This window comes from Falco punctatus, assembly GCF_963210335.1.
Source record: "Falco punctatus genome assembly, chromosome: 1".
NCBI classification, from domain to species: domain Eukaryota; kingdom Metazoa; phylum Chordata; class Aves; order Falconiformes; family Falconidae; genus Falco; species Falco punctatus.
The window spans coordinates 117,066,186-117,078,515 of NC_137580.1; the positions used below are offsets into that span (position 1 = coordinate 117,066,186).

Genomic DNA, 12,330 nt, shown 5'->3' on the forward strand with positions numbered 1-12,330 from the left:
ATGCTTATTTGGCATTTCCTGTCCTTGCAGAGTAATCACACAGGATTGTGATTAAGCTCCCTAAATCCCCTGCAGACTCTTACTCACAATGATCCCATTTTAAACACGTCACTCCATAACCCAGAGTCATCCTGCCGCCCTTTCAAACCAACTACGAGCTCACTGGCTCCAAATGCAAGCAACGAGGTAATTTTCAATTTCAAACTTTGCTAAAACAACTGTCTCTACTGCATCTATTGCTGTTCTCAGTGTTAGCCACAAGAGACGGAGGAAAGCCAGCACCGGAGGCTAGACACCAAGGCTAACCATGCTTCCACTCAAAACACGAACCACCGAGGCATGTCAACGAGCTTCTCCTAACTCGGGAGTCATGTCTTCGTTCAACTGGAAAGCCTGGCATCCTAACCAACACTGTAACAGATGTTTAAACCACTTCTTCCCTGCTTACAGCAGTAATCCCTTTAACGGCTCACGCATTTCACTTCCCCATCAACTACATATGGGAACACTGGGCTTTCTCCTGATTTATTTCCTCACTTTCTTACCAAAGGTTTCTAGACATTATTTATTTCCCATTTTCAGCATCTGTTGCAGATCTCCCCAGGCACATGAGGAGACACTGGCAGCGTGATCTCGGCTCCTTGCTCATGTGCAGCAGGCACCCAGAGTCTGAGGCTCTGCATCTTAGCCTCATTACAGAGGAAGATGCAAGGCCCAGTTTAAAGTAAGGAAAAATAGCTGTTGCTGTCTAACTCCATATACCAAAGTGCTTGAGAAACTTTTACTCCAAATATGCATTTTGACACCAAAAATCTGCATCAGAACCTTAGTAACACACTTTACAAATCAAGATAATTAAAAAACACAAAACAGATTATCACATACTAAACAGTGAACACGGGTGATTTGGGAAGTACAGCACGTATTCAGCATGGGCTAAGGCCTTGCTCTAATTGTGCACAAGGACGAAAGCACGACGACAGCAACACAGAGCTAGTAAGAACTAGCAGCACAGAGCTTCAGTTCAGAGCACTCACCCCCACTTTCCGTAATAGATCTCCCACAATGTTGAGTGCAGATATTCTAGCTGAAGGAGTAAGGGGGCTGGTACCAAATCCATTTGGTATAGCTGCAAATACAGACATGCTTTATTATATGCCCTACAGTCAATTTTTCTTTTAAATGTAAATAAATCAACTTCTACATAAAAAGGTAAATCTAAAATCCTGCTGCAGACTCTTTATACAATTATCCCACAATAACACACAGACTACATGACCACTAGCCACGGAAAATGAAAAAGCTTAATTCCTGTCCACTGCCCTCTTTCCCATTAGACCTACATGCAGAGTTCATGCACTCTCCCATCTGCAAGGCTATTGCCTGCAATTCATCTAATCCAGCCAGAGCTTCCTCTGGAATCTACCCTTTCTAATTTGAAAAAATAATGTATTAATCCTTGTGATTGTCCAGAGCCTTCCAGATGGGGAAGGGGACTAGACTAACATCCTGCTGTCTCACAGAGAAGAGATGACCCCTGAAAACTATGTGCGGTAACAGAGACCCCAGACCATTAGAATTACTGACTACCATTTACTCACCACTGCTACCCCACACTTAAGAAGAAATACCAGCTACTCCACTTCCCTGCAACCCCAGGTATCTTCAGTGCTCTGCTGCAGGCACCTAGTGCCAAGTACAACCCCCTGCCCCCTCAAAAATCTTATCTAAGCTTCACTGCCCTTCTCTCCTGTGCTACTTACTCATTATACTCCTTGAATGCACCTGATGCTGCCCCAGGATTTAAACACACCTTATGCAACACACCTGTGGGATCCACCTGCATTTACTTCAAATTCACCAACAAGCACTTGGTCTGAAACTGTTAGCTAACAAGCTGAACATACTGCCGAACAACTAGACACAGTTTCTATGACTTATACCTTTTGGGGAAGGAAAACTATTTTCTGATCCTTTTCCAACAGGCGTAGCTGGCAAGGAGAGAGATGCCTGGACAGCTGAATCCATCTTTTCACAGTCTAGAGTCGGAGAACTGGGTGCTGACTTTCGGGTGACTTCTTGTTGTCTTTCCCGTACTGCCAGCTCTTGCCGTAAGTCTAAGGGTCAAGGGAAAAACAAACAAACCCCCCATATTAGCGACCGATTTCTCAAACAAACACTCTCTCTATTCATTTGGGAGGGAGGAGGAGGAGACACTTTGTGACAACCCTGTATTAATTGCCTGCTGCTTGCTTTCCCCCACCTCAGAGCAGCCACAGCCCAGCACCATCATTTCCCATGACAGCTGGGAGCAGAGAGGCAGCAGACAGAGCCCTCGCTGGACCACAGCACTGTGTGGTCCCAGTGAGCACAGCTGGTGATTTAGCCTCGGTATTTTTGCCCACCTGTACCGTGAGTCCCATGGAAAGCATGCTACAAAAACTGCAGCTGGCCACAAATGCCTGCCGAACTACACTCGGCTCCTGCCCAGAGGTTGGAAAAAGGGAAGAATAACCTATTCTTGTTTCCAGTTCCCCACATTATTCTTCCAGTTAATATACCACAGGACTCCACACTAGCCAGAGACAGTCAAAGGGTTGAACCCAGTTTCTTGATACCTCGACAAGTAGAAGAGTAGACTGGAGAGGCTGGGTAGTCCAAACCACAGGGAAAGAGACTAGAGATTAGGAAACACATGTTTTATTCTCACCTCCTCTCCAGACTGCCGCTTACCCCTACCTTGTCCCCTCCCATTTCCACACACCTTTGCTACAAAGAGCATCCAGCACAGCTCAGCATTGAATCTATAAAATCCTTAGAAGGGACTAGACACAAATAAACTATAGATTACAAGGGGGTTGTTTCTTTTTGGGTACAGCAACTTAATCTTTCACAGACTTCTTATTCCTTGCCTCAATCTGGTATAACGTGCAAGAGCAAAATTAGTTGTACATTGTGGCTTTTAAGTTCTCACAAATATTTAGACCTGATTTTAAGTAAAACAGCACAGCTGAAATGAAAAACTATTTAGGCTCCTAGCAGAGGATTTGTGACTATTTAATCAGAAATATTTGACTTTGACACTGTATCAGTTCTTTTAGTGGTTAGTGTTCCTGCTTGCTGTCAAGGGGCTGTTGTCAGGGGGAATAACATGTAGCTTTGTTACCCTAACAAACACTAAAAATTTCCAAATGACTCATCCAAGAAACAAGATGTCTTTTCTGCATATCATTCCAGTGTTCTAGAAAACAGTCCCCTAGGTTTTTTTGTTTTTTCCAGTATTATTACACTAACACCAAACTACAACACATGTATTTCCCTTTTCATATTTATTATAAAATTCCTGTGCTTCCAATAAAAGCTTTCAATTTGTGGAGAACGAGCATGGTCCAAAGAACTTCACAAAGGAGAACAACAACAAAAAAATCCCAGCCTGTTGTCAAGTGTGTTGTCTCACACTCAGGTCTAGGCCTTAACTGAGGAATTATTTTAGAAAAGCTTCACTTGGGAAACACAGTTGAAAACCACTAAACTACATTAAAGGCAGGCACAGGCTGAGGAGCAGATCATCACCACTGTTAGAGAAATTAGTTTCCATCAACCATTAAAAAAAAAAAAAATGCATCTCCAGCATCCTCAGAGCCTAATCCACTGGGGAATCCTCAACTCCTGATGACATCCCAGAACACTATCCCAAACATCTCAGATCACACCAGTCTTATCACAGTCTTCACCGGAATATCTTAAATAAACCAGGCAATTTCCAAGAGGTTTAGAAGGAACACAGGAGACGGGATTTTTAAAGAAAGTTATTTAACCATTTATGATGTATTTCCCTGTCATTTCCTATGCTTTCCCTTCCTATACAAGGCATAAAACCACAGCGAGTTGGAACTTTTGCAGCACACTTCCCCATATTCTGTTACATCTAAGAGACATACTAATTTTGTACTTACCTGTGTTAAAACATCCTGAATGAATCTGATATTAACTTTGCCCTACATGAGGAAATTTTTCCTCTTAGCTACACTGGATATACAAAGAAGAGAGAACATACTGTTAGTAATACCCAACGCTTACATTACGCATCCAGTGCAAGTCTCATTATGTGAGGCTTTCTGTAAACATGAGCTTTGGTTGCTACACGTCTCTCTTACCAAGCCAACAATGTACCAAGACACAGAACTAATCAAGCAAGCCATACCTCTCGCTTCATCCTTTAATCTCTGTACAGAAACTAGCAACGATTCCTTGTCATCCAGTTCACTTTCTAAAAACGCATTTCTCTCAATAGCTTGGTTCAGCCTTTGTTCAAAGTCTTCCAGTGAAACTATTGTTGCCCTAGAAACAAAATCCAGAATATTAGTTTCTTCAGCTCAGCCAACATAAAAGAGTATTCAAAAACATAACAGAAGAAAAATGTTAGCAGGGCCTACATTCAAGTTAGTAATTTGAAAGCTATGGAAATGCTTCTTAGAAAGGACTAAACTCCAAAGCAGCAGGGAAATCAGATGAAAAGAACATGATAGCATCTGGCTCTCAGAGATGTACCAAAGAGCTGGGAAAGAGCCAGTCCAGTGCACCCATCTCCACTTTTCCCATGCTCCTAAGCACTGACTGGCTCAGGTGGTGCTGTACTCTCCAGAGCTCTGGACAGGCAACAGCCCAGCGAATGCAAAAAGCAGGGCACTGGGACATTAGCTAAGACCCAATTTGCTCAAAAGTTAGTGTCAAAAGTTAGTCAGGAGGTTAAGAGCCTTGTGGAAACAGGGCCTCAGCTTTCAGATCTTTTTGCCAGATAGCCAGAGGCTCATTCCTGGTCCCACTGAATCAATGGCAAAATTCCCATTCAGCAAAACGGAAGCATGACCTGCTCCAAAACGGGGCGTTGCTAAGAGCAGCCTGTTCATTTTATGCATTTATAAAGGGCACGTTTGTTCCCTATAGTCATTAAGCTGTTATGCAAGGGAAGAGGAGACTCCTTTGGCCTGCTTTATTTAAAAGGGACTATGTAAAGCATTAGCTTCTTACTTCAAAGGGGCTTTGAGCTACAAGGATCACAAATGTATTATAAAGTTACCTAGCTGGTAGTACTAAAAGCAGTGCACTGGCCTGGCTTGCTCTGAGCCTGCTCGCACTGCCTGTTTCTCACAGAAACACGAAGCACTTTGGTCCCCTGCCTTTCTAGCTGTAATGTAACACTACCAGCCGACGGAGGTGAACTCCAAAGGTAAACAGCACTGTTCAAGAATCAAATGTCTCTGGGTTTGTTTGGGTTTTTTTGAATGCATGTTATTTTCCCCTTTAAGGAATAATACGATGATCAGGGTAGCAAAGAAAAGATCTAGTGAAAACTTTAAAGGAAAGAAGAGGTTTGCAGTCTTCACCTCTTTGCACGTTCCAAGTCATCGTTGGCCTGCTCCAGCTCCCTCACATACTTATGCAGCTGATCTTTAATGGCCCGTGTCTGGCTCAGGTCATCCTCTAACAACGACACTTGCTTGTAACTTTGTGCATACTGGTGCTCCAGTTTCTCCTGAAAGAAAGAAGCAGTGAGATAAATATCAGTTGCGTACGCTCTCCAAGTCATCAGTAGTAAAATGGGACAAAGAAAGTAACATACTCGCTGCAGTTTGCTGATTTGGGATTGCTGGTAATACAGAGCAAATTGGAGAAGTAGAAAGAACAGGCTGCTCTGAACGTCAGAGCTGGACACAGCATAAAATCACAAATGCTGCACTGTGCACAGACATCCTGCCACGACACAGCTGGCTGCTCAGAGATGCATCCCTGCATCTGTTCCCAACAGCCTGCACTGACAGCTGCTCTGAAGTCTCAAATATCTAGGAAGCCAGAGAGAAATCTAACTACATAGCCTCCCCTTCAGTGCCTCTCCCCTGACAATAGCCACACTGTTACCAGAAATTGTCTGACATCTCCGTTAGCAAAAATGAGATCTACTGAAATCTGTTGCAAAACCTCCAGGTCCACAAGCTCATCTTTGAAAGACTGGTGGAACTCACTCCCAAACGCTCTCACCAGCTCTGAGGGTGCAGATAGGGGCTTATGGAAAAACTGCTGACATTATAAAACACTTATTGACCTTACAGATAAAGCCAGGAGTGGATACGCAAACAAGTAACCCCATAAACTTTTAATTCCACTGGGTAAGTTTCCAACCCTTGCCTTCAATAAAATAACTCAAGACTACAACAAATGATGCTTTTCCAAGATTCCAAAAGAGGTGAGAACTTGTTAACATACAGGCATCAAATAAAAGTTACCTTCTGCACATGCAGATCTTTACACAATTCCTGTCTCCACAGATATGGCTGTTAAGAATTAATTAGTTTCTATCTGAAAGATGTGCACAAATCACTAATCTTCAGCTTTCTTTAAGGCCTCAAAACCAAGGAGACCTCTGGGCAAAACACCCTTAGTTTGCAAAGGAAGATGACAATGCAGTGGTGTGACAAAAACATACTTGTGTTGTCCACACTGTTGCTATGCTGATGTTGCCCGTGTAACTACTAAAGCTACTACTTGGCAAAGCCTAGAGAATTCAAACAAACAAGCACAAACTCCATGACAAGAGTTTCATGATGTGAACAAGAAAAATTCCACCAGAAATTTCCCTGGTAAGTTGCTGGCCTTATTCGGAGTACATGTCATACTTCGGTCTGGATCTTGAACAGACAACTCCTTTACTTCATTGGGATACTCAGTGACCACAAACAGACCAGACAATCTAAAATGAGATCGAAGACATATCTTTAAGAAGCAGCAATGCTATTACAGAAAAGACCTACCTTTAATGTTTCCACTTCATACTTCAGTCTTTGGTTATCTGCTTGCAAATCTCTATTCCTCTGCTCAGCTTGGACTAGCTGTGCCTCCAACTCAGCTTCTAATTCTCTGCTTCCCTCCTGAAACTCAGCCAGCTCTTCGCGAGCTTCCTGGAAGCTGTAAGGAGAGGATTTCATCAGTTGACAAGCCAGTATCTCCCAAATTAAAAGAAAATACACAGCTCTTCTAAAATATTAAATACTTTAAAACTCCTGTTTTTTCAGCTTAAGTGTCACCTACAGACCTCTAAGGGGAAAAAAAAAATGGGGAAACTGAGAAATCACATTAAGCTTAGCTATAAAAGGAAATTAATTCTCTTACATCAAAACAAACAGCTACATTAAACGCATGTGTGAACAGAAACCTGTATCAAGGCTATTTACAGGATTCATGCAAGTCTGAAACCCACTTTGTACTCCATTAGCTTTCACTGCTAGCAGACTTGATAAAGTCAATTAATTAAGCAAACATTTAACCCAATTTTGGTCAAAAACTATATGAGAGAAAAGCAGATTCTGTATCTCTGCAGTACCTGGAAATTTAAGGTTCTTGAAAAGGATGAAAACTTGAATCTTGGGGTTACTGAGCACCTGGGCAGGAAGCCAGCACATACCTACCTTGTACCACTGCAAGTTATTAAATACTAGAAGTAACTACTCCACATACTTTGCTTATTAAATTTGCATCTTTGCCATACATAATAGTTCAGCTCTTAGCAAGCAACACAGAAAACTAACAAGGCTTCAGGAAACACAGAATTTTCTGACACCCAAGAAAAGCTTAGGGTTCTCCACAATCCCTCCACCTTCCCCTTTAAAAAACCCCGAAATCAAACAAACAAACAAAAAAACCAACAACTTGAAGCTTGGGCTCTTTGGGCTTGACAGAGGTTTAACTGGCTTCACCTCACTGCACCTGAGTAACACTGAATGCAAAGAAAGCTTTCCAAAGAAAATAAACTGGGAGCCTCCAGTGCCCCCCACTCTATAAAGAAAACCCCAAAACACCCAGACAAATCACACCCCTCTCCCACAAGAAGCACAGTGTTACTCAAGACAGCAACCCCTCCTGTCACTTTTGGTAACCAAAAAGCCCTGTGCCCCCTAAAAGACACAAACCACTGGTACAAGCTGGACTATGAGGTACAATACACTTCAATAAACTGCAGCAGACACCAAGTCAGCCACCTTTCATACCAATAATTCCACTACAAGAAGCTCAAGGGAACAGTAACGATACAAGGTAAGCCCAAAGGCGCCTTCCTGTGATTAAACGTCAAGATACTACTTAAGGTAGCACTTTAATTATACAAAGATGCACATGATCGCAAAAGGGCTCTGCTCTTGCTCAAACATGCTCAAAACATAGCCTGGAGTTCCTGGCATGGTAGTGCTGTGCAAGAAATACTTAGCTCCCACAAGGCTGGAAATTTTAAAGCTGGATATGCAAGAAATTCTTTCTAAAATATCTAATAGCCATCTTGGTGTAGCCTTGCAGAGAAATAGATTAAACAGTGTTCTGGCCATTAAGAACCTAATCCAGCCTGCAAGTGTACAACCATACCTCTGTTTGTACTTCAAGGAAAGCTCTTTCCAATATGCAGTTTCCTCCTTTGGACTCGAAAAGGTCGGGATTTCTTCACTGTCCATGATCAATACAACCTGCAGGATACAAACATAATACACTCGGGATAAATAGACAGGCAGACCACTCCCAAAACTGCTGCTAAATACTGGGCTTTCATTGCCACAGCCTTTCTGACAGCGGCATTTAGACTTGGCACCCACAAGTGGGATGTTAACGATCCCTAACAAGCCTCATTCAGCAGAGACCTGCTACAACAAGCAACGTAATTTTACCCAGCTTCTGGAAACGCTCATGCAGCAGCCTGAAACAAGACCAGAAATTCTGGCTGTATTCTGTACCTGCCACTGAAACAGCAGTTAATGCCACAAGCTCACTCAGGACCGCAGTTGGTAAGGATACCAAAATTTACAGCTGCTACAGCTTCCACTTCCGTTCATAAAATGTTGTTAAAAGAGATTTTGCCTCCTGTCACCAACACCGTGATGCACACTACAACTCCTATTAGAGCTGCAAAGGCATGTAATGAATGAGGACAAACATCCTGAGGTCAACTGCTAACACACTGTGCTATGAAGATTAATTTTCAGTTTACTCTTCCTACGTGGGTCCTAGCCGATTCCTGCCTTCACGTAAAACATGCAGGCAACAGAAGTTATCCACACAGTTTTTCTCCCTCCGCCCTCTCAAACACAAGAAAGATCAGCCTCATAAAATTACAGTCACGTCATACAACAGTGCTTTGAGCCTGGAGGTGTTTAGAGGAGCAGCTTCCCATGCCAAGGCAGGGGGACCACACTGTCTGGATGAGGATGAGGAATGAGGACCTCCTTTCTTCAGCTGCTTGGACCACTGGATGCCATTTGCATTGCTGCTTGGCTACTAGCCAGCAAGCGAAACACAACTTAACACATACTTTCTATACTGCTGCTCAGCATCCTTGACACACACCCGGTCTCAGGAGCTGACGAAGCGGTGGTCACCCTCCTGCCACGCACACCAGGACCAAGAAGAGTGTTCAGACAGCCACAGTTCCCGACCACAGCCAGGAGATGCACCACACCACGTACCATTTCTGAGCTCTCCCCACGCAATCCCACAACAACTTTTACCAGTAGGCATTTTACCCCCAAAAGCAAAGACTCAAATTCTGTTACTAACACCCAGCAAAGATAAGCTGAAACAAACCTCTTCTCTGTTTAATGCAGAGGCTTTAAACAATGCTTGCATCAAGCTCATCTATCAGTAATAGTTGACCTAGAAAACCTGACTTTCATACTAACAGGCATCAATAGCCAACACTGTCCCTTCAGGCCTAAAATTGTCACACTAATATGTTCTGCATCTCAGTGACCCACATTTTAGACACCTAAAGTGGGACAAAACAATCCCATGCTTTCATCAGAGGGCAGACAGGCTCATTTCAGAGACGGGCACTTAGCTCACAGATAAAGGGAGGCAAAACTAGCACATTTGCTCTTCACCTGAGACTGCAGCTGCCACAATCCAAGGGCACAAGATCAAATTTACCCAGAGGGTGCCAAGAACCTCAAAAAAACCCCAACTCTCCCACTGTGTTTATTTAAACTTTACAGCTTTATTGCAGAAGTGAGTTTGTCACAATCGGGTCTCCATGCTGCCCAAGAGAACTGACAGCGCTTCCTTTTCTGCATTGCCCTGTACCAAGAAAATAAAAAATACACACGGAGCCATTATAATTCCCTCAGCACATATACTGTCAGTCCTGCTGTACCTCTTCAGATAAAAATTTATTTGGGTGTACTTGCTTCAGCAGTTGCACCTGTTACCAAGGCAGCTTAATCACAGCACAGGGACAAATCCCAAGTCCTATGCAAAAGACTGTTTACAGCGGAGGTAGAGCCCATGAATCACCTCCCAATCTGTTGCGGTTTCGCAGCCGGGTGCATTAAGGCAAGCAGTCATCTGCTGTGGCTCTGGCATGTGTCAGGCAGCTCCTGAACTGCAATTCAGATTGCCTGGAAGAGGTGAACAGCTCAGCTACTGCTGCGTGCTGTCCATAACATCAGTCCTGCACTGTTCTCACTGAAACTGCCTCAGTAAAAAAGCCTTCTGACCTTTTCCTCTAAGGCACTCTCCTCTGAACTGGCACAGTCTGAGAGGCTTCACTCTGAGAAGCACATTCACCCCAAAATAAATGAGACACAGCATAAAACGGGGTCAGCTCCCACAGTTCCGGAGCCACCCATCAGCAAAATTCAAGATGTGTTTAGAAAAAAAGTTTGTACATAGAAATATCTCACACCATTTCCTAGAAATAGCTGAGATAAGGTACATCTGGGCCCAAGACTCCTTCCTGTCTGCTCACACGGGGTACGCCCTTGGAAATAAACAGCCGAGGAATCCCTGCAAAGCCGCAGTCTGTGTCAGAAGGGCTGCTGGGACCCGCAAGTACTCACAGTCACCAACTGCCGATGCAGGAGATTCAGCCCCTCGCCCTTGGTCAAAAGACCCTTTCCTTTTAGATACCGGAGGGAGGAGATTCAGCTCTATGGTAGGTACTTCATGCCCCTCAGCAGCAACTTTTCCTCCCTAAATCCACTCAGCAGGAGCAAGATGACCTTTTCCAAGTCACCCATCCCTCGCCCGCCTTGGCAAAGCAGGGGATAGCTCACAATTACCCATGCCTCTTCTATCACCATGCCTAATGCTACCAGCATGGATTTTTGATCTGTTGACTGCACTGCATAAACACCTACATCGGATGCTCATGCCAGCATGCAATACTAAGCTCCAACACCCACATCCCAGTTTTTGTACATGGTTACATCGCTTGTCTTCCCTTGCAAACATGAGGGACAAGAGGAAGAGGCAAGAGGACAAACAGGGCAGTTCATAGCCAAAACACTACCCCGAGTTGGGAGATGCAGCCACCTTCCAAACCTGCCACCAGCACACATGCGCCCATAAGTAAATGACTTCACTTTTGCCAGACCTTTGCCCATTCCCTCTACTTAAGGTATAGAAACACAGGCCTATCTAAGCACATGCACATGAGGTATAGAAACACGGGCCTATCTAAGCACATGCACATGCCTGGCAGAAAGTGACTCCTAGGCATTATCAAAACATAACCAGACAATTTTAAACATCTCATGTGTGGGAGAGCGGATGCCCACAGAATACCAAAAGTTTAACAAAAACAGCTTTGCTTCAGCCTGTTGCCAGTTGTCCGGGCTCTGGGCATTATGTGAGGAGCTGAGAACCAGCACGGCAAGTCCTTCCTATTCATGGGCTTCTTTGCATACGTGGCACTCGCAGAATCAAGCCTTTGACAAACAACACTGAGGCTTTCAGGATACAAACAAGACAATGCAGCAGCGTCTTCCAGGGAAAATGAGAGCAGGCTTATGCTGCTGCTCACTTCAATTCATTACAACACAGCTTAGCATTCACGCAGTGCCCTGGGAAAACTCAGCTACGTGGGCATAACTCCAGGATCCAAAGCAGCTCTCAAACAAGAACTATGCTCAAAACGTGGTAGCTCCTTTCAAGCCCCCACTTACACAGTCAGCAGGGCAGAGTAACTCTCCGCTGTTAAAATGGAACAGCTTTTCCACGCCATGATCACTGTAAAAAAAAAATGCAGCTTGTAGGTTAAGAACTTCTCTAAATCCAGGGGGGTTTGTATGGGACAAATCTTGTTTCCCACCTCCAAAAGCGTCTTTATAAGTGAGATGCTCAGTGTCCTCTGGATATTACAAGAGCCAAAGGCTGAATCCAACATGTAGCAGAAGTAAGTAAACCAACATGCAGACGGTATTTTTCAAGTAGCTCAAGGAATCTTGCATTGGAGGCCAAACCAAACTCTTTACCGACCTACCCTTCAGCTAAGTCACCAAAGCACAAACACAGTTGAAG

The 12,330-nt window shown here is 43.9% G+C and overlaps 2 protein-coding genes across 5 annotated transcripts in view; both read right to left on the reverse strand.

Moving 5' to 3' along the window:
- The window catches only part of CCDC42 (coiled-coil domain containing 42), a 176,405-nt gene extending 174,610 nt beyond the window's left edge, over nucleotides 1–1,795 (reverse strand). Inside the window, exon 1 of the mRNA XM_080367618.1 lies at nucleotides 1,786–1,795. The gene's annotated coding sequence lies outside the window, so the exon portion shown is untranslated. The remainder of the gene's footprint in view (nucleotides 1–1,785) is intronic.
- NDEL1 (nudE neurodevelopment protein 1 like 1) overlaps nucleotides 1–12,330 on the reverse strand; it is a 29,245-nt gene that overhangs the window by 11,465 nt on the left and 5,450 nt on the right. For 2 of the 4 annotated variants that reach the window (XM_080367528.1, XM_080367527.1), the window contains exons 2-7: nucleotides 8,410–8,509; nucleotides 6,810–6,963; nucleotides 5,388–5,536; nucleotides 4,205–4,341; nucleotides 1,944–2,117; nucleotides 1,038–1,129 (exon numbers count right to left, since the gene is read on the reverse strand). In XM_080367528.1, coding sequence (XP_080223654.1) covers nucleotides 1,038–1,129; nucleotides 1,944–2,117; nucleotides 4,205–4,341; nucleotides 5,388–5,536; nucleotides 6,810–6,963; nucleotides 8,410–8,495 — 792 coding nt within the window. In that variant the 5' untranslated portion in view covers nucleotides 8,496–8,509. Of the gene's footprint in view, nucleotides 1–1,037; nucleotides 1,130–1,943; nucleotides 2,118–4,204; nucleotides 4,342–5,387; nucleotides 5,537–6,809; nucleotides 6,964–8,409; nucleotides 8,510–11,975; nucleotides 11,995–12,330 lie in introns of those variants that run through there. The other 2 variants (XM_080367530.1, XM_080367529.1) reach the window with 2 other exon arrangements.